The 27223-nt window shown below is 43.5% G+C and overlaps 1 protein-coding gene and 2 long non-coding RNA genes across 8 annotated transcripts in view; 1 reads left to right on the top strand and 2 right to left on the bottom strand.

Moving 5' to 3' along the window:
* Positions 1-20634, top strand: part of TOPAZ1 (testis and ovary specific TOPAZ 1) — a 130275-nt gene extending 109641 nt beyond the window's left edge. For all 6 annotated transcript variants that reach the window (XM_025190288.3, XM_025190286.3, XM_025190283.3 and 3 more), the window contains 3 exons: positions 2963-3166; positions 6084-6267; positions 20339-20634. In XM_025190288.3, coding sequence (XP_025046073.3) covers positions 2963-3166; positions 6084-6267; positions 20339-20609 — 659 coding nt within the window. In that variant the 3' untranslated portion in view covers positions 20610-20634. The remainder of the gene's footprint in view (positions 1-2962; positions 3167-6083; positions 6268-20338) is intronic.
* LOC142827291 (uncharacterized) lies at positions 8848-17840 on the bottom strand. Its single transcript, XR_012901931.2, has 3 exons — positions 15668-17840; positions 14114-14395; positions 8848-9768 (listed from the first exon to the last, which is right to left on the bottom strand). It is a non-coding gene; the product is annotated as an uncharacterized LOC142827291 (long non-coding RNA).
* Positions 19966-25744, bottom strand: LOC142827289 (uncharacterized). Its single transcript, XR_012901929.2, has 5 exons — positions 25469-25744; positions 22130-22158; positions 20802-20898; positions 20294-20340; positions 19966-20144 (listed from the first exon to the last, which is right to left on the bottom strand). It is a non-coding gene; the product is annotated as an uncharacterized LOC142827289 (long non-coding RNA).
* Between the last annotated feature and the right edge of the window lie 1479 nt (positions 25745-27223).

The following is a 27223-nucleotide window of genomic DNA, read 5'->3' on the forward strand; positions in this document are numbered from 1 at the left end:
CAGACACCTAAGGTGGAGCATCCCGCAGGAACAACCTTCTTGAAGTACCTCTGTTACTGCATAAGTTGTGTAACCTTCTCACATAAATCAAACATCAAGAACAGCAACTTTCAAAAAACATAGGAGAGCACTTCAGCCTCCCTGGATGCTCGGTAACAAGACTTGAAAGTTACCATGCTTGAGCAAAAAAAGCCTTCAAAAACAGACTGCAGCATGAAACTGCAGAGCTGGAATTCATATGCAAACTTGATGCTATCACGCTGGGTCTGAATAGAGACTGGGAGGGGCTAGCTCACTACAGAAATTTCCCCTTTTTGGTATTCTCACCTTCTCATCAACTGTTCAGAGAGGGCCACATACAGGCTTCCTTCTAAGTTGCACAGCTCCACACTAAAAATTTTAGGTTCTCCCATGTCATTTTAAGAGCCGTACATCAGCACTCACCTTCCTGCTGGAACAAAAGGTAAATAGTGACAGTGGCAGCAGCTGTGACCTGGTGGTTTCCTGGTGGCGGGCGGCTGCCTTTTTGCTCCGGCCAGAGCTGGGGTATGCGAATTGAAGCTGTTCCAGTGAGGCTGCCCCAGCTGGAATGGGCCTCGTGCAGCTGCCACTTTACTCCAGGTGGAGCCAGGGCTGTCCGCGGTGCTATTTTTAGTACCGAGGTCCTGCAGAGACTGGGAGCGTATACTAAAAATAGCACTGCAGGCGGCCTCTACTCCAGTCCCAGCTCATGGTCCTGCCCCAGGAGCAGCTGGGACCAGGATCGCAGATTAGAAATAGCATTGTGGCCCCAGCTCCAGCCCCTGCAAATTGCTTTCCACATGGAAGGCAGAAGGTGAGGGAAGAGGTAGGGGGAGAACTAAGGGGGAGGTGGGGGCAAGAAAGAGTCTTGTACTGAGGGGAGGAGAGGCCAAGGCAGGAGAAGAAAGGGGAAGGCACTAAGGGGCAGGGTGGAGGAGAAACACATGCCAGGGGGCCAAGAGGAGACAAAGAGGAAAAGGGCAGGAGGGGAGGGGAGGTGTCAGAGGGTGTGAGGAGGGGACAGGGTGATGCGGGGAAAGGAAAAGGGAGGGACAATGGGGGCAAGAGGGAGGAGAGGGGAGGGATGGGCATGAGGAAGTCGGGATGGAGCAAGTCATGTGTGAGGGTACAGATGAGCATGAGGAGAACTGGGTCAGAAGGTGGTGGGGTGGGCACCAGGGAGAAAGAGTTCAAAGAAGGAAGAGGGAGGCACCAGGAAGGTGCAGGGGTATTATGGGGGTGAAGCAGAAGGGCAGACACCTGGAAGGGAGGGACGGGTACCAAAGGAGAGAGGCAGGGCATATGGTAGATGGAGGTGTTGTGAGAGGAGATGGAAAGGGGTAGCTACAGAGGATCAGAATGGGACTAGGGGAGGAGTGGGCATAGGGGGAAGAGAAGGGCAGGTGCCGGGGTCAAGGAGGATGGGGAGGAGAGCAGGTCCCGAAAGGGCTGAGGGGAGTGAGAAGGGCAAGCACCAGGTGAGCAGATGAACCGAGGGGAGGGTGAGTGACATGGCAGCAGAGGGAAAAGGGAGAGGTTTATAAGATATTTATTAGTAACTTGGGTGCCACAGTGGCACACGTCCAAACGAGTGCACATGAACTCAATATGGTGCACATGACAAAATTCACTCTGCTCATGGGTGGAAAATCTTAGAAGAAACACTGGCCCCATCCACCCTGATTGAATAGCCTTGTTAGTACTTGTCCTATACATAATAATGTAGCACTCCCATCTGTGCATATATCTCTGCCAAAATGTAATTTCCGCTTCATGCATCTAACAAGGTGGGCTCCAGACTACGAAAGCTTATGCCCAAATAAATGTGTTAGTCTTTAAGATGCCACAAGACTCCTTGTTGGTTTTACTGAAACAGACTAACATGGCTACCCCTCTGAAATTCATTTCTGAGCATACCCACATATATTAGGGAACAGTAGAAGGCAGTGTAGAGGGGAACAAGTAAGGGATTCTTCACTTCCAATCTGTCTTCTACTCTCTACCCCAGATAGATGGGAACTGAGAAATCCTACATCATCTTCCCTGTCCTAATCCTACTGGTTTTTGGCCCCCATTCAGTGATCCTAGGGAGTGAAGCCTCCTACCTTTACCTGATCTTTAAGCCCTGCTCCTCCCCATCAGCCACAGTTTGTCAAGACTGGATGTTCTTATTATGATTATTGGAAATTTTATTTGGCTGAAAAGGGGAGGAGCAGAGTCCTTTGGGTGAATTAATTCCTTCCCCTAATCTTTCTACAATGTCCTAATGCTGTCGAGGAAGCACAGCAAGGGCTCATTTAAAGTTAGGAAGATTTAGGAAGACAGGGGTGTTCTTCCTCTATTACTGCTAATGCTCAAAGCCTGAGTCGCTTCCTCCTTTCTTGAACTCCTGGAGAGTCCCAATACTTCAAGTCTCTGCTGAAGGATAAACCTGATCCAGGGATCCCATAGTGCTTAACAAGATTCAAACACCCTGCACACCTTGAATTTATTTTATAGTTCTAAAAAGATAGTTGATGTTTCTAATAATAGTACTATTGCTCAATGTGGAAATGTGTTACTTCCATGCATACCAACGTAAGTAACATGGTATTTAGGAACCAATTTTCAGTACTCCATCAGAATTCAGTGTCATCTTAAAGACTTTTTGCTTTCAGCAATAAATTATTTTAAACTGGAACTAATTATCACTTGATCTATTAAAATGTTGTTAAACATTGTAAACAGAATGTGTATCGTTAGGGTCTGTACAAAGAGACCTTCCAACAGAGAGGCAAGTGCATCATTATCATAAGGCGTTTTACTTTAATTTGCACTGTTTTGTTCTGAAACTGCTCCAATTTAAGGTTGAAGAGATTGGACTTTTGATATGTTCATAGGACGGTATCCAGCAATTAAGATTGCTTTTATCTGATTTCAATAATTAACATTTTCATTTCAGATTCTCTAGATGTCTCCCAGTACAGCCTTCTTTTTAACAAACTTCTAGATGCCTGTATTGAGAACAAGAACTTTGGTGTATCTTCTTCTGTAACAGACTTTATGCTGTCAAAAAACATTCCTATTGATTTTACTTTAATTAGAGGATTAATTACAGCATTGGGAAGGAGCTCTTTGTGGCTTAAAGCCAGGACCTATTACAAAAGTAAGTATCCCTTGAAATTGTGTTTTACAGTTTGTGATCCTTGAATAAGCTGTACTCATTAGAACTTAATATTTTGGGAAGTATGAGTAAGAGTACTACAGGAAATCAAATATTTTTCTAACCAATTTACCATAAAAATGTAACATTAGACATTTAGTACACTTAACTGAAGGACAAATCCGAATGATAAGTTTTCTGTGCTAGGTGTTGGGCTAGGTATATGTCCCTTAAGGTGACTCTAATATATAGGATAGTCACAGAGAGAAACTTAAAGTAGCCTCACAGAAGCTTTAAGTTGCACAGGCTACAGCAGCCCGCATGGATCATGCTGTTACTTGGAGATCACCAGAACATAGAAATACTCGAAGCCACAAACCTGTGCAAGGCTAGAAGATGTGGCACAAAGCACACATTTCAGCTAGGAATTTCCCTTTTCCTGGGGAATTTACTAACCAGTCAGATAGAATAGCTTCCTGCCTACTTCATAAAGTTGGAGTGATATAAAACAGTAGCTAAGACTGAGACTTCAGAAAATTAAATAGAGTAAAGCTGTTTTGAAACTTTCCCTGGGTCAAAATGTTTGTTTATATATAAAAACAGAAGTCCAGACAGTTCAGTCAATACAAAGTTAAAAGTCATCAGGCTACCCAACTATCAGCCTCTTTGGTGGTCAGAGGAAAATAATCCTGTCTGCTTCACTGTTGAGCATTATTTTATTTGTAAATAAAAATGGCAATAGAAAATAGTTAGGATTGCAAATGTGAATTAATGAAATCTACCTAACACTTTGAAAATATATTTTCATAAAATTATTCTATTTCAATACAAAATATCACACATACGATACTATGAAAATGAATATTTCAAGGATGCATCCATATCACTAATGCCACATATTCCCTTTTCATTTGTTACACCCACAAAAATGATGCTTCACCACCCAACTTCAACTTAGATCCCCTATAATTTTCATATTTCATAATTTTCTGCTTTAACATATAATACACTTTTATTTTAAATTACAGTTAAATATCAGTTGGTAAGTGTTATGAACAAGGGCCCCTTGGCACAATGGGACCAAATTCCAACTTGCAGCAAACCCCTAAATTGCACTGCATTATTAATTTATTATTGTCTTTCTGAAATATCCTTCATTCCCAGCTTCTGACATACAATTATGGCTCAGCTGAAAATACTCATTCATGTAAAATGTGTTGATATTTTTAGCTGAGTTTTTTTGTTATGCTGTCTGGCAGTCCACTCCACTCTTCTCTGCTGCCACATTACTGTCTAGCCTCAAAACCTCCTTCCACCATAGTAACATGGGAACTTGTAGCCAGTTTTAGCAACTCATCACTCCAATCCTTAGCTACTATGTTCTTCTTCAAACAGCCATCTTATCATTCTGCACTCTCCCCACTCACTTCACTGGCTGCAGTCTAGCTCCCTGATTATTCCTGGAGGAATTCTGTGCCAAATTTTTAAAAAATGTTTTGCAAAATTCTATGTTTCATTTGTCAGAATAACTACATAAATCATCCTAGTTTCAATTATTTTGGTAATTTATTGCAAAATACCTGCCAGAAATATATCTGTAGCAATACACAAAAACACCCACACTCCCTGCCCCCCTAGAGCCCAAGCAGTCAGTAGCAAAAACAGTCTGATGCTCAGTTCTAGGCTTGTGTGGAGTTCTGCATGCTTCAGTGTCCTTCCCTCAGGGCATGGGGAGAACTGCAGCTACTAAGAACGCTCTGCTCTCTCCTCCTCCTCCTCCTCCTGTCTTCACACTGTCTTCAGTTTTCAAGCTGGGCTCTGCTGGGTCCAGCAGCCCTTAATGGCCACCAGTAGTACTGCAGTCTCTTTTTGGGGGGAGGGAGGGGGGAATCGACCCCAAAATATTAACGTCTGCAAAAATCAGCATTGCACAGTGGCTCAGAATTCCCTCAGGAGTATCGGATCTTTCAGTTGCTGACCCCTCTTTGTGGGGAAATAAATAGGCAAAAGACAATTGCAAGTTGCTCCCCATAAAGCAGTGTTTCACATCTGGTGCAAAAGTAGGGGTTCTGTGAGAACCCGGCACTCCCCCTCTTAAAGAAACAGACAAATTGCGGTGGGGCTGCTTTTTGCTTGACAAATTTTACTCTGGCAATCCTAGGGGTTCCTTGAAATTCTTTAAAGCTGGAAAGGGTTCTGTGGCCAAATAAAATTGGGAAACACTGCCATAGAGCATGGAAATAAAACAAAATGCTGTGTGTATGGTGAATTCTGTTACAAATGCTGAATTCATGATATTTTTGGGAAAAACAGATTAATTCCACAGGCATGATTTATTTATAGGTAAACATACTAGCTGCAGTTGTGGTCAGTATTTTGCACTAAAATTAGTGTTGAGGGAAGAAAATGAACCAAACCTCTGTGTGAAATTACCTTCCTCAGAGTTTAGTGCCTTGAAAACTAAAGACCTGAGGCTACATCTAGACAGCAGAGCTATTTCAGGATACTGGAAGTATCTTGAAATGGCAATTCCGCATCTTTAAACATGCCAGTTATTTTCAAATATATTTTGAAATATTGGGCACACTGTTCCAGTGTCCATGGAATCCTCATTCCACGAAGGTTAAGGGACTTGTCAGAATAGCACTTTATTTCTAAATCTGGCGCTGTGTAGACAGCAACAAATTTCAAAATAAGCCATTTCAAAATTATCTTGAAATAAGCTACACAATTTGTGTAGCACAAATTTTGAGGTAAAAGTGCAGTGTAGATGCACCCTGAGTGACCACATAAACTTTTTGTTGATAAGTCTATTCAACTACTTAGGGTTTTTTGGTTCTCTCCAAATCTCAAGCTATTCACACATTCAAAATAGGCAATAGTTCCAACCTAACTTTTGCATGTATGCTTTCCTTGTCAGGTGCTTTATCATTGGGTTGCTACCCACCACTAAAGGGAAATTTATACCGGAAACTGTTACTGATTCCTTCTTATATGTCTGAGATTGAGATGTTGCTGGCCATTGAAATATTCCTAGTTTCAAATGCTAGTAATATTCAAAGTCCGGGTGCCACCAGCCAGACACTTCAGATAGTACTGAAAAGGTTAGTTGGTCAATTTTTGTACTTTACTTATGTCTCTTTCTGAGTATATGATGATTTCGCATCTGGGAGAGAAAAAGTTTTTGCATGCATTTGATTTGGCTGTAGCTTGGGAAAGAAAATCATTTTTCAAAATTAACATTTTTTACTCTGGTTACAGAGGGCAGCAAATATGTGCATTAATAACTTTAAAAAAATTATTTCACATTCAAATAGGGAAACCACATACCTGCTCAATTTGTCCAATATAGTAACCATGCGCCATATTATTAAAGAGAACATGATTGTATGATATGTTGTTGTATAAAAACTTGTCTTGTAGTTAAGCATATAGAAATGTGTGGTTGAATGAGAAAACATAGTAACACACTTCGAAGAAACACCTTGACTGCTCTGTCATGGAATATTCCAAGTCTCTGTCCTTGTCCTCTGTGAGGAATGTTTCATTAGTTTCAGCTTTGGGGAGCCCTTGCAAACAGATGGCATACTGTCTTCATTTGAAATTACAGTTGTCCCCTCTGTCTCTGATTCTGCTGTCACTCTTACTAACTTTAGACCTTCACTTTGTTCTCAAGACCAGGAATCTTGAAATAATCTTTGTTTCTTCAAGTAATTACATATGCACATTATACCAGGTGTATGTATATCTTGTGTATTGGGTCCAGAGAGATTTTCCTAGTTGTATCCACAGAAGTGTCCAAAGCTGTATTTTGGTGTTCCTCATGCACCAACCTAAGGGTATAAAGGGAGAAGTCCACCTACTCATCTTTCATTTCCTTCTGGTTGGTGGCTGGAGCATGCTATCTGTTCTTTTGGCAAATGTGCCATTTTTAGTTAGGTTTCTATTGTTAGTGGAACTAGTTTTGAGGTCCTTGGACCTCTTTTTCTGTTCTATTTTTTCTTTTCTAGATTGTCCATGGTGAGTGGATGCCAGGCTCCACATAGTACCAAGAGAACCTCTGCCAAGGTCCCCTAGCTTCAAACCCTGTTCAAGGTGTTTTAACTGATGCCCATGAGTGACCCTCATCCTCACTGCCAGAAGTGTTTGTGTGAGGGCACATCAGGGCCAGGTGTCCAGTTTTCTGGGGCATCAATGCAAGAACAAAGAAGCGGAGAAAACAGCACCTCTGGTACATCTTCATGGAGGCTGCTCTTTGCTTGCCATCTGAACCATCTCAGTCAACTAGAGGGAGTTTCTCCCTATCTAGAAGTACTTACCTAGGAATAGAGACAAAGGGAGATCCCCTTTGCTGGGACAGTCATCTTGGAGCACCCTTAGCTTCTGAATCCAAAGAAGCAGACAACCTCCACATCATCTTCCGTGGTGTCCAACACGCTAGCCACTAGCCACATGTGGCTCTTTGGCTGGTTGAGTATGGCTAGATGGCTTGAACAGTGTGATTATTTGGCCAGTTGAGTGTGGCTTGTTTGCTATAGCAGTAGTAGCTACTGCTTCAGAACTGGTTGGACACCACAGCTTTAAGTCCTAAGTGTTTGACTCTTCAGCTGTAGAGGCAAGTCACTCCAATACTACTGGTAGAGTGCACCCTTTGACCTGCTGCTTCCCAGTGCTGCATCCTAGCAGCAGCTTGTCCACACCAGAGTTGTTGACTCCGCTTGCTGTGCTGGGACTGTCATAGCCAGCTTCTTCTTCGTTGAAGACACTGGAGCCATCACTTCTGCTCACAGTTGGGGAAAGGCCCATTTTGGAGCGGACCACCACTGAGACACATGCAGCTGGGAATGATCTGTTAAGACTCTTGGAATTGTTCTCATTGATTATTCCAAATGCCAGTGCCTTGCCAGTCCAAATGATCAGGGATTCCTGCAAAAGTACAACAGACTATTGACAATTTTCCCTTTGAGGGTTGTGCCTTATTTTCCTCAAAGATTGATGAAGCTTTACATATGCTAAAAGATTCAAGGGTAGTGCTGAAATCCTTGGGTCTTTACAAACTAGCTCCAAAACGAAGGAAGTTTTGTTCTCAGTTTTACTGAGGCAGCAGTACTACAATGCCTAGAGAGGCAAATCAGTTCAGGCAGAAGTACAAGCAGCAATGAAGGCAGTAACGGCCATCAAACTCCACTTCTTCTGGGAGGCAAAGCAGTGTTTGATTCTTTGTCAGTGACCATATAGCAGATCTCACCAGGAATCTACCATCCTTAAGGAACAGATTGTCACATTTCCTAAAGGCGTGGTAGTTCATCATTTTAGATAAGTAGGTGCTAAGCACAGTGGAATCAGGTTGCACTCTGCAGTTCTTGTCCCTCTCACACCTTCCCTTTGCCCGGTCAGGTTTCTATCTCATGAGTCTGTTCTAAAGCAAGAAAGTACAAACTTTATATTCGAGAACAATAGAAGAAGTGCTTGCTTGGTACTGGGATAGAAGGTTGAACTCCTGCTACTTCCAAATGTTTTCCCTCACAAATATTATTCCTTCACTAGATCTGAGAGGTTAATATGCTGCCCTCAACTTTGAGGGAGGCTTATGTCCATGTAGCAATCCACCCTTGCCCCAGCAAATTTCTAAAATTCATAGTAGAAGAAAACCATCTCCAGTTCTCAGTTCTGTCCTTTCGCTTGTCAGCCATGCTGAATGTTTTTACCAAATGCATGGTGGTGGGAGCAGCCTATCTCTGCCACTGGGATATTGTGACAGGGTGTGTATACTCCACACTGGGCCAGAAAAACTTAATGCCCTGTGGGCAGAAGTCTGTCCCTCCAGCCATCTTGGGCATGGTCCAAGGACTTGAGTAGTATAAAAGGGAGCAGCTCGCTTAGTCTGGGCTGATGCTGGAGAGGAAGGACCTGCTACAGAGCTCTTGAGATAACATGGCCAGAGACCCTGGTGATGGGAGATGGCATGGAGCCTCCAAAGCCAGTGAAATCTTAGGGGGAGACTGGAGCTGCAGAATTAGAGGATCCAGAAGCTACACTGATCACCCTAACACCAAATTGGGTAGGAAGTGACCCAGTGAGGGTGTGCGAGTGGTATCTCACACCTGAATGAGCTCAGTGTGTTGCGGTTGAATTCCATGCTGCACTAGGGCTGGATAACTCTGCCACCAACAGGGTGCTGGGTTGGGGCCCAGTGGAGTAGGTTGAACCCAGGCCCCCCTACCAGGGCTGCTGCCCCCAAGCCTTTTGAGACTCTAGCCCAGGGTGGGAAAAAGGGCCTCCACGGGCCGGATCTGGCCCACCAACTGGGTTGATCCAGCCAGCAGAGTCCCTGCTGCTCCTCCACCCCCAGGCCAATTAAGGCCTGGGGGCGGGGGAAGCGCACAAAGTTCTTCTTCAAGTAGTGTCACCATGGGTGCTCCACTGTAGGTGTTGGGCTGCTCCTGGAGCCACAGATCAGACATTTGCCAGCAGTGGGCTAGCTGGACCGTGCATGCGCCGCTCTTGCACCCTTTGCACCATTTCTTCTACGTGGTCCAGCTCCCGCCAGTTCGTCCTAATTGTCCTCAGTCGCAGACAGAGTGAACGGCTTCTCCTCAGACAACCTGAAGAGAAAAGAAACAGTTGTTCTTGTTAGTTGTAGTTTGTGTTTTCTTATAGTTCCAGTTATAGTTAGTAGTTAGTTACTGTAGTTTAAAATATATATGGTTTCCTGTTAGACAAGTTCAACATGCCTGGGTCTCTGGGCTTCAAAAAGTGTTCTGCATGCCGTGATGCCATGCCTGTGTCTGACGGGCATTCACAGTATATCAAGTGTTTCAAGTGTTTAGGGGAAGGACATATTCCACAAAAATGTCCACATTGCTCAAAGTTAATGGCACGAGCATGGCGCGACAGAGAAATGCGGCTCAAGATGCTTCTTTTCAACAAGGCCCTCCAACCTGCCACACACAGTTCATCGGAAGAGCCTCCGGCATTAACAGAGCGAACGAGTGCTCACACAAAGAAAGCCTCATCGTCTCAATCCCTACCACGAGTGAGCTCTGCAGATAAGCCGGGTACCTCAGGCATGACTGCTAGCCACTGCCCCGAGAAGCATAAATCCAGCCGTAGCACATCGGCTCCTAATCCGGCTCTCGTTAGGGAACCGGCAACAGGCTCCTCTCCGGCGCCGAGACCCGAATCAGCACCGGCACCGACAAAACAGGCACCTATGTCGGCACTGCCACCTCCAAGACTAGCATCGGCGGCGGACCACAGCACCGCCTTGGTACCAACACGATCAGCAACGGCACCTATGGACATGGTGCTGACAACTGCTGCACTGACGGCCTTGGAATGGACAGATCAGTTGACGATGGCCCCAGCACCGACTGCAGCAGCGCCAATCGAAGCAGCACCGAATGCTCCAACGCACCATGTGTCTCCACCTATATTGCAGAGAGAGTCGTCTCCAGTACCGATGAAGGCCAAGTGCAAATCAAGGAGAATCGACACTCCTCTTTTAAGTCCAGAACCTCCTCCTTTTTCTCTGGAACCGTTATCTCCAGAGCCAATCCGACCCAGAAACAGACGACATCACAGTCTCATCAGAACATACCAACGCTCACTGCATTACTCTCTTTCTCCGCATTGCTATTACTGACACTGGTCACCACCTTCACACAGGTACCACCGTAGAAGATCACATTCACCAAGATCACCTACGCTGTCAGCGTGCTCTCACTATCACGACAAGAGCAGATACTCTCCGAGATACCAATATTACTGAAGACATGGACATAGATATGTAGTTTCACAATCCCACTCAGTAGAAGAATCCAGTCATGTTCACTGCATTCACTACAGTCACAGGAAACACATGGCACTGCCTTGCCTACTCCTTCAGGCACAAGATCACCAACAGGTGACATTCCACCTCCGGTTCAGACCACTCAGGCAAATGAAGAACATTAATCGAGGGATGAGCAACCACAGGGAGTCTCCCTGACAGATCAGTCTTCCTTTTCCCCAGATGATGCCATGTTTCCTGGAGACTCCTCACCGACGGATGGTGTTCTGCAATTCCAGGAGTTATTCAGACTGAGAGCCAGGAGGTACAGTTAACCGGGGTGCAACAAAACAACACTGGTTGCTGAAGAATCTACAGCCATCCCAAAAAGCCAAGGAAGCGCTGCCACTCGATTATGCCAATGACACCTGCGTCCACTCTGCCCACTAATAAGAAGGCGGACAAGAGGTATTTAATGCCCTCTAAGGGCATGGACTTCTTATTTACCCACCGCCAGCCGAATTCACTGGTGATGGACACAGCTCAACAGAGAGCCAAAGTTCCCCAGTACAAGAGTACTGGGAACGACAAAGACAGCAAATGCCTCGACATTTTTGGCAAAAAGGTTTACTCTTCAGCCACTCTCACTTTTAAGAATGTCAAATTATTCAGCACTTCTCGCCAACTATAATTTCGACAATTACAGCAAACTTGTAATACTCTTAGAGCATTTACTGGACAATAAGCACCAGATATTAAAGTCCGTGATTCAAGAGGGCTATACTGCATCGCGCACAGCGCTCCTAATTGCCCTCGATATTGCTGATGAAACTGCAAGAACAACTGCCACATCGGTGGTCATGCGCAGAGCATCATGGCTGCAGCAGGCAGCGGTCCCCAGGGAGCTTCAGTTGAAAGTGGAAGACCTATCCTTCAACAGACAGAGTCTTTTTGCCCAAAAGACTCCCACACCACACTGAGGACCCTAGGCATGTACATGCCACCGTACCATTGAAAGCGATACCAAAGAAAAAGACCTTTCTCATATCTACCATCTCAGTGTAGACAATTTGAACACCAACGTCCTAGACAACGGTCCAAAAGAGAGGCCAGCAAAACAACAGGGAGCCTAATCAACCAACCAACCATCAGCAGATTTGATATATCGGTCATGGGCCTGCGAACCATTTCCCTTACACATCACCTGAGCAAAACATCGAGACTGTTCCACCATCAACTCAGGCCTTACCAACATCGATGGGCCTCAGGAACAACCAACCAATGGGTGTTAGAACTAGTAACTTCTGGCTATGTAATCCCCTTCATAATGCTACCTCCCCACTTTCCCACTTTCCTCCATCCCTCTTCGGGGACCCCTCTCATGAGGTTCTCCTAAAACAGGAGGTACAACACCACATCGATATCAGAGTGGTAGAAAAGATGCCCGACCAGTTCGGGGGCAGAGGGTTCTACTGCCTTTACTTCTTGACCAAGAAAAAGTCAGGCGGTTGGAGACCAATTTTGGATTTACGCTGGCTCAACCGTTACCTCCGCAAGGCCAGGTTCAAAATGGTTACATTAGCATTTATCATTCCAGCTCTTGATACAGGGGATTGGTTCGTATCCGTCAACTTCCAGGATGCTTACTTTCATGTGACGATCCACCCAGCTCATAGACGATTTCTCAGATTTCTTATTTGCACAGATCACTACCAATACCAGGTTCTACCCTTTGGTCTCTCCACAGCACCCAGGGTATTTTCGAAGACGCTAGTGGTAGTAGCGGCATTTCTCCGCTGACAAGGTATCGTCATATTTCCATATCTAGACGATTGCCTCATCAAGGCACCTTCTTTCGACGAGGCTCTGCATGCAATCAATACCACAAAGATGGTATTCGAGGTTCTTGGTCTCATAATCAACATTCCCAAGTCCAAAATGACACCACAACAATCCCTCGAGTTTATCGGCGCTCGACTGGGTTCCACGACGGCCAGGGCCTATCTTCTGATAAACAGGTTCCACACTATTCGAGATCTTGTGCAGGTTCTTTCTGAGCCCCAGAATCCACACACTTACCTGTTTACAACTAATTGGTCCCATAGCGGCCTCCACATACATGGTGGCACATGCAAGACTACATCTCAGATGCCTACAACATTGGATAGCACAGTCTACCACCCAGGCAGCCGTGATGTCCACAGGATGGTCTCTGTCCCGACGGCAGTGAAAGAGTCACTAAAATGGTGGACATCACCTGCCAATATGCTAGCAGGCATTCCCTTCCATCGCCCACCACCTACCATGCAGATCATCACAGGTGCATCCTTGCTAGGTTGGGGAGCTCATATGCAACATGTCAGGGCTCAGGGTCAATGGAACGCCCAAGAATCTTTGCAGCATATCAATTTCCTCGAACTGAGAGCAGTAGTCAACACATGCAAACACTTCGTGAACACCATTCGAGGTAGCACTGTCCAAATTCTCTCAGACAACATAGCTACCGTGTACTACATCAGTCGACAGGGAGGATCCAGGTAATGCTCGCTATGTGCAGAAGCAATCCACTTATGGACGTGGTGCATATGCCACGGTATTACTCTTACAGCAGCATACCTTCCAGGGAAGGACAACATACTTGCAGACTCCCTCAGCAGACACTTTACCCAGCAACACGAGTGGGAACTGGATCACAAAGTGGGGCAAGATCTTTTCCGACATTGGGGGTACCCCACTATAGACCTCTATGCCACACATCACAACACGAAATGCAGACTCTACTGCTCCAGGTAAGCCACCAAATCGGAGTCTCTGGGAGATGCCTTCCTCATCAGTTGGAGTCACCATCTCCTATATGTTTTTCTCCAAGTTCCACTCGTCCCAAAGGTTCTGGAGAAAATACACACAGACAACGCCACGGTAATACTTATAGCCCCCTTTTGGCCACGACAACTGTGGCTACCCTTGCTTCTATGTATGTCCATTCAACAACCATATCATTTACCAAACCAAGGCAACCTCCTGACCCAGAAGGATGGCAGAGAGGTCCATCCCCAACTAGACCACTTACATCTCGCAGCTTGGCTCCTAGCTGGCAACATCAAGCCAAATTAACCTGTTCCCAAGAAGTGAGGTGCATTATAATTTGTAGCAGACGTGATACGACCCGGTGTACTTACATGCAAAAATGGCAACAGTTTCATTCATGGTGCTCTCTCAACAACATAGATCTGTCCTCAATTCCCATGAAACAGATCCTTGATTATATCCTTTATTTGAAACGATCCAGCCTTGTGATATCCGCAGTCAGGGTCCATCTAGTGACGATTTCTGCTCTTTGAGACATAGTTGACGGATCTACAGTGTTCGCTTATCCACTCACCAGGAGATTCCTCAAAGGGTTATCGAATCTCTACCCCCAACGAAGAGAGCCACCTGTCCCATGCGACTTGGAACTCGTTCTGCAAACATTAACACAACCCCCCTTTGAGTCTTTGACCATGTGTTATTTAATTATGATGACTATGAAGGTTATCTTCCTTCTAGCGAACACATCAGCGCGTAGAGTAGGGGAACCAGCCGCTTTAGCAGCAACACCATCCTATACACTATTCACTCCCCGTGGGGTTATACTGAGACCCCAACCCGCCTTTATCCCAAAAGTAAACTCAGAGTTTCATATTAACGAGCCCATAATCTGTCTTCTACTCTAAACCACATTCGTCACCGCAGGAAACTCGATGGCATATGCTAGATGTATGACAGGTCATAGCATTTTGTATCAATAGGACATGGAACTTTCGTAAGTCACAGCATCTGTTTGTGTCAACAACCATACCTTCAAAGGGCCAACCATTGTCTGCACAGCGCATCTCCAAACTGAGCTTATGCTCCTACACTTCAGTTAGTCTATAAGGTGCCACAGGACTCCTCGTCGCTTTTGCAGATTCAGACTAACACGGCTACCCCTCTGATACTTTCCAAACTGATAGTGGCACGCATAGTGAAGTGTTACTCAAGACAGAAGAGACCACTTCCACATGCACTTTCAGCCCATTCCACTAGGGCAGTCGTGACTTCTACTGCTTTCCTGAGGGGTGTTCTGTTACAAGACATCCATCGAACTGCTACATGGTCATCTGACTTTACCTTTGCAAGACATCATGCTCCAAGATTCAGCAGTTGCCTCCGCAGTATTATCTATGGTGGGACATTTACAGCTCCAAAACCCATCACCAAGCTTTAGGATACTGCTGTGAAGTCACCTACAGTGGAGCACTCACGGGGACACTACTCGAAGAAGAAGAGGAAGTTACTCACCATGTGCAGTAACGGGGGTTCTTCGAGATGTGTGTCCCTGTGGGTGCTCCACAACCTGCCCTCCTCCCCTCTTCAGAGTCACTTTTTATATCTTTCAGATATTCTCCGCTTAGGAGGAACTGGCAGGAGCCAGACTGCGCAGCACTAATGGTGCAAACAGTGCGAGCGCAGTGCATGTGCGGTCCGGCTAGACCACTGCTGACGAATCTCCGATCTGTGGCACCGGGACCCTTTCTGAGGCAGCTGAAATTTTTGAAGTGGCCCCTGGCCAAAAATTATTGCCCACCCCTGCTCTAGCCACTAGGCTGTGCTGCTCTGAATCTAGGACGGAATTACAGATGGTGGTCTTTTGGCCACACTGCCTCAGGACTGGGTGTACCTATGACATGACAGATATACATGTATATTTATACCTGCAGAGATGGAGTCACTCTTATGAGCACATCAGTGTCCATCAAATCCTCCACCTGTTTTCATTCATAAACCTGAAAGTGAACAAAGAGAAAAAAATGTATCAGGGCAGTCCTAGAACTTAGCCTTAACCAGAGCTTTTTGCCTCTCCTGAGGCTTATAGCTTTGCAGGACCTTTGTGCCTCCTAAAAGGACCATTCCAGAACCTTGGTAAGGAATTGCCTGAGGGTTCTGAAGCATATCATAGAATCATAGAATACTAGGACTGGAAGGGACTTCGAGAGGTCATCGAGTCCAGCCCTCTGCCCTCATGGCAGGACCCAGTACTGTCTAGACCATCCCTGATAGACATTTATCTAACCTACTCTTAAATATTGCCAGAAATGGAGATTCCACAACCTCCCTAGGCAATTTATCCAGTGTTTAACCACCATGACAGTTAGGAACTTTTTCCTAATGTCCAACCTAAACCTCCCTTGCTGCAGTTTAAGCCCATTGCTTCTTGTTCTATCCACAGAGGCCAGGAAGAACAATTTTTCTCCCTCCTCTTTGTGACACCCTTTTAGATACCTGAAAACCACTATGTTAGGCATCCCTTCATCAGACTTCTCGGTGAAGACCGAAACAGAGAAGTCATTAAGCATATCTGCCATTTCCAAGTTTCCTGTTATTATTTCTCCCTCTTTGCTGAGCAATGGGCGTACTCTGGCCTTGGTCTTCCTCTCACTTGTAATATATTTATAGGTTGTCTTCTTATTTCCCTTTATGCCTGTAGCTAGTTTGAGCTCGTTTTGTGCCTTTGCCTTTCTAGTCTTGCCCCTGCATTCCTGTATTGTTTGCCTATATTCATCCTTTGTAATTTGTCCTAGTTTCCATTTTTTTGTATGACTCCTTTTTGATTTTTAGATCATGCAAGATCTTTAATTTTTAGATCTCCTGGTTAATCCAAGGTGGTCTTTTGCCATATTTTCTATTTTTCCTATGCAGCAGAATAGCTTGGTTTTGGGCCCTTAATAATGTCCCTTTGAAATACTGCCAACTCTCTTCAGTTGTTTTTCCCCTCAGTCTTGCTTCCCATGGGACCTTACCTACCAGTTCTCTGAGCTTACCAAAATCTGCCTTCCTGAAATGTATACTTATGTGATTCCCCTACCAAGCTGCATTTCAGATGGTTGCAACATGACGCAAGTCTGTACATCACCTTCAAATACATTACCTGAACACAAGTGTACATCTCAGACAATGTACTATTATTGGAGCTCTGCAAATATCCACAGACCATGTTTGCCAATCAGATGCAGATACATGTTTTATATCCATACAGAGCTCTTAACTGGTATCCCTAGATTGGTGGTTGAACCAAGAAAGCCTTTGCAGAGGAGTCCCTGCCCCCCATTTCTTCCCTTTATGACTTTGTTAATAGACACTTCAGCCATGGGGTAGGATGTATACATTGGGGATGTGCAGGCTCAAAGATTGAGTATTTAACAACACGACAGCAATGTTCAATGTCAGCAAGTTGAGGGTTCTAGATCAGAGAGGAGGCAGTCAAGCACTGGAATTTCTGTACACAGAATTCCCTGATTCTCACAGCATCACACTTACCAGGAGTTCAGAATGGCTCAGTAGACTAAGTAGTTCATTTGCCCTGGATCGTAAATGGTCTTTCAGCACAACTGATCTAACATAGTTATTCATAGAAGAGGAGATCTTGCAGTGGACTTATTTGTGAACTTGCAGAACAAGAACTGCTCCCTTTTCTGTTCACAGGACAATAGTTGCCACAGGTCCATCTCAGATACGTTTCTCTTTCCTGGAACAGTGCCATGGACTCCCAAGGTCATTTTCAAGCTGAAGAGTGAGGCAAAATGATTCTCAGACCTATACAAATTGTCCATTGGGGAACCCTTATCCCTACAGTTCGTCAAAGTCCTGATATCCCAGAAACATAGGCAGGTGTTGCAGCTAAACCTCACAGCCTAGTTCCTAAGTAGCCAAATGCAGAGGCACAGTTCAAAGGCAGTCTAGAAACTCCTACTTAATAGTAAGAAGCCATCCACAAGGGGTACTTCCTTTAGTATGTGGAATTATTTCTTTGTACAAGTACATAGGGTTTGTCTCCTACACAATCTGATTCAAAAGATTTTAAGCTATTTGTTATCCTTTTGAGTTGGGTTTGGCAGTCTACTTTAGCAAAATGCACTTGGCTGCACACCCTCATGTTACAAGTAGCACTGTATTCTTTAACTCTGTGATGATCAGGTCCCTTAAAAGCATAGAGTGATTGTTCCCACTTATTAGGGACCCTACCACAGTGAGATTTAAACTTAGTGTTAACAGCCTTTATGTGGTCCCCATTCAAACCTGCTGACTGTTACCCTTTTCAGCTAAGGTGGATTTCTTAATAGTCATTATCAGCAAAAAGAGTGGGGGAACGTCATACTCTGGTGATCCTCTATACGTTCTTTTTCATGGAGACAGTGTACAGCTTCGGCCAAACCCCAAATTTTTCTCCATGGTAATGTCTTATTTCCATCTCAACCAGCCTCTACAGTTGTCAGTCTTCGGTCCAAAGCCACATGCTCCCAAAGATGGACAAACACTTGACGCTTTGGATGTCTGCCAAGCACTAGCTTTTTATTGGCAAAGAACAAAGTCTTTTGGGATCTGTTCCCACGTCTCTATATGGAATGAATGAGGGCATTCTGTAACAGTGCAATAGCTGTCCAGGTGGATCACCAACTATATTGTCATGTGCTACAATATCAAAGGCATGACATCTCTGTAAAAGCTCTCTGCACATTCAGGCAGAGTATGCTCAGCCTCTAGCATTTGTGGGAAATGTCCCTCTTGTGGATATCTGCAAAACAGCAACACGGTCTGTAATCCACATCTTTGCTAGACATCAAGAGAAGATATGTAGCACTCCGCAAATCTTTGGATATACCCTTTATATCCACAGGCATCTGCACATGTGGGTGTGAATATCTACAACTCATTTTTGCAGATGCAGATACAAATTTTGTATTCGTGCCGGGCACTAAAGATGTGAATGTGGGGAAAGCAGTTCTGTGGTCTCTTCCCATAAGATTCCTAGCTCTCTCTCACCCCTGTTGGAAGATGCTTGAGTAATTGTTGGTCTTTGAGATGTTACACGTGTCCATTGTGTGACCTATCTTCCTCCCCAAATGTATCAAGAGTCTATCATCTTAAAAGTCCAGTGTGAAGGAACTGAAGGGTGAGAAGAGTGACTGCCATTTATAACTTGGCCCAGTGTATTAGAAATAGCAAGGTACAGCCATGGCTGCATCTACAGGTATTGCTAGAGAAAACTCACAGCACCAGTGCATGGGATATGCCCACACCTAATCCAATGGACATATGCAACACATCTTGAAAAACAGCAGTTACAGTGGAGTCCAGATTAACCGACACCTGGTAATCCGACACTGCTTTATCCAACCCTGCAGCTCCCCGGGACTTTATCCCCGGGAGCTGCAGGGTCGGATACAGAGCAGGCCAGGAGAACGGCCCCGCTTGCTGCCCCGTCGCTCTCTAGGAGCAGCAGCAGCTCCTCCTAGAGAGCAAGGGAACAGCTGATGCTGCTCTGCCGGGGACCCTTCATCCCTGCAGGAGCGGCATCAGCTGTTCCCTTGCTCTCTACAGTAGAGTCCGTATCATCCGACATATTTGGTCATCTGACCATGTGTTGGTCCCGTTAAGGTCGGATGATAGGGACTCTACTGTACAAGAAAATGAATAACTCTTTCTGAGGTCTTTCTCCTGCCCTCCACACCAGCAATATTTATCTATTAATCACCAGCCTTCTCAATCAGATTATTTCAAGGAATCATCCTTCTTCACTGAGGGTGTCTGTGCATTCCCACTTAAGAAATGTATTGCCTCTGGTATTGAGCTAAAGACTTGAAGACTTTTATATAACTATAATTTTCTATTAAAATTCCTCAATTTATATGTATTTTAGCTTATTTTTGCAGTTTTTTTTGGAGGAATAATATAACAGTCCTTGGTTAGTGAGGGCAGGTTGATAGCTGAGGACAAAGTGCCAGTCATTTATAGCTCATAGGTGATGTTCCCTGAGAGAGAAGGAAAAGGAGCGTCCTAAGCAGAAACTCCATTATTGAGAAGTAGAACAAAATCTGCTACTGGGGGCCAACTCATTTTTTAAAAAAAGCTATAGTTTGTGGTGTAATACATTATATCCCCAACTAGATAGCCAGATTCAAGTCAGTCCTACTGTAACTCTTCTTGTAGGTTATAATAAATAAGGCCCATATCCTTCAAGGAGTTAATCGCATCCTTTATGTATGTTGAAATGTAATCCCACAGCAGTCAAAGGTATGCCCAGATTCTTGCCAGGTCAGCGCCTAACATGCTCTACCATTAGATTCTAATTTTTCCACTTGATAGTATGCTGTTGAGGAAGCACATGACTCGTTTGTCACTGGGATGTTGATTCTACAAAACACCATTATTTTAAAATAGTTATCAGAGCCTAGCAGTTCACAGTATTTGCATTAGGAAATATGATACTAAGGGGTTTTTTTTACTGTTTTAATCATCTTAATGCTAATAAATGAAAACCATCTATGAATGATGTTTCTTACTGTTTGTGTTCCATTATTTTTGTGCATGTGAAAACTTTCTTGCAGATCTGAAGAACAAAAAGCACAGAGTAAAGAAGACTATCAAGCAGCAGTTGAAAGACTGATTCAAGCTGCTCATATATCTAATCCAAAGCTTTCTCTTAAGCACATGACAATGAATGTTAATATGGAACAAGTTTACAGTTTGGAACATAATTCTGCTCTAAAATGGTTGAAGGAGAATATGAAATGGGCTGGAAAGGTCTGGCTTTTCAGTAAGCCATTAGTTGGTAAAGACTTTTTTTTGAATACTGGTAGTTACAATAATCATTGTTGAAAATAATAAAAATCAATAGATAGTTCCCTTTGTGTTCAGACTGTTATTGAATCATTGTAAGAGTAAACCCTTGGATTTGATAAGGTTTCAAATCTTAATCTATTTTTGAATGTTTGGGTAAATTTTCAGAAATAACATAGGAACAGCATTAATTTCTTTTTGAGGCAAGTATAATTGCATAGATTATCTCACTAAAGTCACTGTAGAATCCAGTAACTGACTTCAGAAATTCTTGTGAGTATGGTTGAATATCCTCTACAACTGCCAGTTGACCATTAACTTTTTCCAGCTGAGAAATAAGAAGCATAATAGATTTTCATTTGTTTTTGTTCTTCAGAATATCTATGCTACTTTTTTGGAAGAGCTATATTTTTTTTCTTTTGACTATTTTTAAACCACTAATTGCTATTTATTTGAATTATGCTACTAAGAATCCTATAGCCATTGTGCAAACAATTAATAAAACTGTCTCAGAGTTCTTGCAGTCTACTCGTCAGACAGGACACAACAGATGGACAAAGCACCCAGCTGAAGTGGGAGTGAGTTGGGAAGCTAAAGTAACAATATATATATAATGAACAAAATTGAGTAAAACAGAGCTCACAGCTTGCCTCTTTCCCAACTGGTGCCAGACATCCAATAGAAACAACACCTCCCTTTCTTATCTGCCTTGTCATTTTTTCTAAAATACAAACTGCCATTTTTCTTAGTTGCCTATCAAGCTTCTAAATTTAAGAGATTAGACAGTTCTGTTTGATCCAATCCATTCAAACATAGCTAGACACATGTATTGTTGGAGAAATTCCTGTAAGAAAACTTCTGCTTAAATTACATGGAACATAAGCATATAGACCAAAAGTCGTTTATTCGGGACTCTTTTATGGTTTTGAAAAATCTTGTTTGACAATGTGGTGAGTGGTCTTTTCCCTGACCTAGACACCTCTATATTTTAACTGATAATGGGCATGCACTGATTATTTGCAGTTCTGATGTTTTCAGTGTGAGACATCTATCCTTTCGTTGATTTACAGCTGGGGTGGAGAACCTCAGGTCCAGGGGGATGCTTATCTGGATCCAGCTCCTGAGGCTCAGGGCGCCCCTCCTAGCACTGGGGAGCCCGCGCCTACTGAGGGACTGGGACTGGAGCACACAAAATCTACTAGCCTGGACCCCACTAAGTTCTGGTGTGCAAGGGGAATGTGGGAAGTGTCTTTCTCCTTCTCAGTTAGGGGCCATGTCAGTGAGGGTTTGGGTGGGGTGGGGTGGGGGTTTCTCACTTGTGCAACCACTGACTGATTTTTTTGTGGTTTTCAGTGGGCCCCTTGATCCAAAAAAGGTTCCCCACTCCTGATTTACAGCATATATTTTAACCTCCTGTTAATTTTTAACTGCTTCAACCTTATATTCACAAGTTTATCAAATAAAATGCAATCTAGTTCAGCTTCAGAAGTAATTTTAGATAACCTGCTCTAATTAAAGGCTTAGTAGTTTCCTACATAAAAAAATAGATCCTCTCCTACCTGTATCTCTAGGCAAAGTCCAGAAAGACCTGGAAGATGCAGAGCAACGGCCAAAGACAGTGGGAATAAAATAGCATTGAATGGTCATGAAATTTCAGAAACAGAGGGAACTCTATACACAATAGCTCAACTATCTCAATCCTCCCCCATCATAGGTTGTTGCTAAAGTTAGTTCCCTTATGTTAGATATCCCCTTGCATTTTAATTGGGCACATTATGGATAGGACTTTCTAGAATAATGCCTTTTTCACTGCTTGATAACTTTTGAACTAATAAAGTACTCAGAGGCAATGTTCCCTCTAATTTTTTCCATGCATGTTCAGAATAAATGTTATATGCACCAACACATGTTCAAATGTGCACCAGCAGGAGAAACACAAACCCAGCTGTAAGTGCTCTGCTAATGAGCAGGGTGGCATTGGAATCTCTGCTGAGTGGGCACACAAGTGCACACTTACAAGGAACACTGGAATATGGCACCTCTGAGCAGACACACTTCTCTTAATACAGATGAATGATCCCTTTTAATTCCCAACCAATCTTGTTCAGTGAGGTTAATGATCTTTGGCCTCTCTATGGTCATAAACAGGGCTCGCCGAAGTGCGGCAAGCCCTGCTTGCCAGCCGCGCTGTCCGGCGATCTGCACATGCACAGATCACCCGAACCCAGCTCTTCTGGGTTGCAATCTACTCGTCATGGGTGAGTAGTTTGCATTATTTGTAGAACCCTGGTCATAAATATTTTTTAGATGGGACACAGTGTTATACTTGTGTAATAGAACTAGCATAATCTTAGGGCAGGGGTGTCCAAACTTTTTTCAAAGAGGGCCAGATTTGATGAAGTGAACATGCGTGAGGGCCGACCATTTTGCCTGACATTCTTTGAACCATTAAAATTAAATGCAAATTAACTATTTTATGCAAATTTTATTGCAAATGGCATACTTTTCATTTTGTCACATGGATGACAAATCTAAACAGGTGTTAAATCACTCTGCCTTTCATATCTGAAGGCCAGATGAAAAAAAAAATCCAGGAAGCTGAAATATATGTCAGGAACATTGTAAAGTACATTACATATTATTGGTAATAAAGGTTGTCTGTCAACTTTTAAGTTCAAAAAATATGAACAGGAACATAACACCAAGTATACATGTTGTGTCCAAATATATTTATAACTGATTTAGACCAACTGACATTAACTGAGATTTTACAATGTATTCATCTCAATACATATGGATTCGTTGGGGGCCATAAAAGATAGATATTGCCAAATTACCCGGGGGGCCGTATTAAACCGGAACACGGGCCGCAATTGGCCCGCGGGCCGGACTTTGGACATGCCTGTCTTAGGGGGATAAGGCAATACGTTGAGTTTATTGTGGAGGCATAATTAATTTATTATCCATAGCTACTAAAATTATTCATCACACACACAGTTCTACAGATGGGATATAATTACCAGTCTCAGTTGCTCATATTATGCCATTGGCCAAGTGGTCTAGACCAGTGTTTTTCAACTAGTGGTCCAAGTACCTTCAGGGGTACTCGAGAGAAGTCTGGGAGGTACATCAACACAACTGAAATGTGAAGAAAACTGAATTTTTGTTCTAAGTTTTACAGTGTTTTATTATTTTTCTACTTTTTACACCCAAAAATTTCATCACCCACCTGACTACAATTAAGTTGTTTAAACAAATGAGTTGTAATGGTAGAAAAAATTGTGTGTGTCTGAAAACTGTAGGTACTGGGGGTACTTATATATATTTTTATTTTATTTTATTTTGAAAAGGGGTACTTTATTAAAAAAGGTTGAGAAATACTGGCCTAGACATCAGGAGGCAAGCCAGGTCGTGTCAGTGTGCACTGATGCTTCTGGAGGATGATTATAGAACTGAATGACCCAATTCTGGTTTTGCACCCACCGTTATATATTTTAGTCCATAAAGCCTGTCCTGTCCCACTGCCTCAGGACACTGTGGCTATGTCTACACTCGTGGCTTCTTGCACGAGAAATATACAAATGAGGCTAAGCGTGGAATATTGCCGAGCCACATTTGCATACCTAATGAGCTGCCATTTTTGCAGAAGAGGCTCTTGCGCCAGAAGGAGCTGTCTACGCTGCTCCTTCTTGCGCAACTAAAACCCTCTTGCGCAATGCCGTTCTTCCTGAAAAGTAATCAGCATAATGGCATTGCGCAAGAGGGTTTTTGTTGCGCAAGAAGGGGCAGTGTAGACAGCTCCTTCTGACGCAAGAGTCTCTTCTGCAAAAATGGTGACTTATTAGGTATGCAAATGAGGCTTGGCGATAGTCTATGCTTAGCCTCATTGGCATATTTCTGGCCCAAGAAGCCACGAATGTAGACAGAGCCTGTGGACATGTCTACACTAGGAAATTATTTTGAAATAGCTAAATTTGAAATAATTCTCAAAATAACTCTTTTGAAATAAGCTTTTTCCCCAAGGAAAGCAGGAGTACAGATTTCAAAATAACCAGCCTATTTCAAAATAACAGGCTTGGTAGTGTGGACACTCCGCTTATTTCAAAATAACTCCCTAGTGTCGCCCAGAGCTGTATGACCATGAGTTATCAGTTGATGGCAGATGGGACATTGTCATTTCTTGATGAGGCTTTTGCCTTTTTTTTTTTTAGTTCTTTTGCAGGGCCTGCCTGCATTATTCTTTGGCCCTGAGAGTGGTGCTAGCAGCTGGTCATCTAGACATGCTGGTTTCTGGGACTGATTCCTTTACACGCACCCACATTCACACTTTTACAGATACACACACCTAACTTTAAACAGTGGTAAGGCAGTACAAAGTTTTAAATTGGATTTATTACAATATATAAAAAAGTTAGTTACAGATTCTCCAAAGGCCATTCTCAACAGGTTACTAACAAATTAATCCAAATCCTATTAATAAAACTTGGGCTGCAATTCATGAGGTTACATAATCTCACATTGGTAGATATAATTTATTAAAAGGACGATTTCATTTTTCAGCCCCAAACAGGACATACTCCACTTTCCCTCTATGTGCTGTTCTCTTTTAAAAGGCTAGATTTTTATGGAGTAGTAGATGGATCTGAAATTTCTTAGCTAATATAAAGAGACACATGGTGTGGAAGTTAGTAATCAGGACATGCAAATGCATGTATTTAACTGGCAGGGAAGGCTGCAATTTTATTAATTTAATGCCTCTTTGAAGTATTATCTGTTCTCCTTCCCAAATTCTCATGTATTAGCTATTTGAACAGATTTAAAGTGGGAGGTTACAGAGTTCCCACAATATAGCCTCTCGGCCTACTCCAAGGATTTAAGTCACTCCAAAATCCTCTCACCCTCGAGTGTCCTCTCCAGTTGAACTACTGGATTCAGATTGCTTCAGTGCTGGAGCTTAGCTGTGATCAACATGCTAACTTGGCCACCGTCCAGTGTAACGAATGTGCTAGCGTGCTACAATTCCAGAGAACTAGCCTTGTTTGGAATGTCACAAAGAGGACCCTAGCAACCCTTCCATTCTAGGGATAGGAAGATCTAACCAGTTAACCTTCAAGCCTCACCCAAGGCTGAAGCAGCTTACTGCTGCGGATACAGGGCTGTTTCAGGTGTTGCTCCGGTGTCCCAGTCAAACTAGCTCTTGTCTGTGAGGCACCCTGGCCTGTCATAGAGCTTTTGTTCACAGTGGGCCTGGATGCACTGCAGTCAGGATCCTGGCCAGTGCAGCCCCTGCCTGCAACGGGGTGGGAGAGAAAGGGAGGGAAGGAGTAGGGGGGGAGCACAGCAGAGTCTGCTCTGGCTGGGAGGGAAGGAGGCATTCCAGCTCAGCAGCAAGGGGGAGCATCTCCCTTATTCACCCCCTTTTAATTGGTTAACAAGTTAAACAATATGTTTAACCAGTCTGGGACTATAACAGGATTTTACATCCCTAGGACTAGCAGCTTTATAACAGTTTGGTTTCTAGCAGGCTATTGCCTAAGGTCTCTAGGACTCAAAATTCTGATGCTGAGGATGTCACTGCACTATTGCTTGATTGATTACTCCTTGCATTTGCCATATTTCTCTTTGATGATAGTAGTGATTTCTCATTTTAGGAATTTTACTTTCTTGTCCTACATGCATTTAGAATGAGAAATTCTAGATAACTAGCAGTAGTGATTTAAACTCAAGATTTTCAGAATGTAAATCTAGGCCAGATTTTTCTATCATCTTGCTTCTATATGCAATTATACATTTCTGTAAAGTGGATGTAAAATGCTAACATTCAAAATTACAAGATGGAAGGCAATATATCAAGAACATAGGTAACACTAGGCATGGAAATACTGTATCAGGGCTACTCAACTTTGGAAGCCCCAGGGACCTCAATGATACAGCACATGCTGAAGGCTGCAACTTAAGTGTACTTGCATGCAAATATATGCAAATCACTTTTCACACTGACAGATGAATACAAAGCACTTTCCATAATTCCCCAGCGCTCCCAGCACCTCCTCCCTGGGGAAGGGGGGGGCTAGAAATGCCAACACCCTGTACCCGTCTCTTCCAGCCAGCCCGTCCGCTTGCATCTTTCAATGCTCAACCTGCCTGGGAGATGCCTCGCCATTGTTACAGATCAGCCAAGAAAAATGCTATTAGAGATTTAAACATATTTACTTTGTACAGATATACCTGTGGTGACATTTTAATGGTTAAGTTTTAAGTTTTTTTAATTTTAGCCATGTCTTTAAATACTTTGACCCTCTCCCTAGTTTCCCACAACTAAAAATTTAAATGGATTAAAATATTAAATTTTAAAAATCCATCAAAATTACCAAAATAAATTTGCCAATCCTAGGTAATAGTTATGGGCTTTATTGAGTGCCTATTACTACTGCATACAATTATATTTCGGTCCTTCACACTGAATCCCAAACACCGCTGTCGGCTATGCAAAGTGCTCAGTAACCTCTGGTTTGAAATGCTGAGACGTGCGTTTGGCTCACTAGGGCTATGGCAGCGCCTGGCAATTTCGGGGCTGACTTAAAAGGAACACAATGTGTCCCATTCGCTTGCGCGTCAACAAACAGCAACTGCTTGGGAATTGCGTTCCCCGG

Source organism: Pelodiscus sinensis, chromosome 2 (assembly GCF_052426305.1).
Source record: "Pelodiscus sinensis isolate ZL-2025 chromosome 2, ASM5242630v1, whole genome shotgun sequence".
Taxonomy (NCBI): Eukaryota; Metazoa; Chordata; order Testudines; family Trionychidae; genus Pelodiscus; species Pelodiscus sinensis.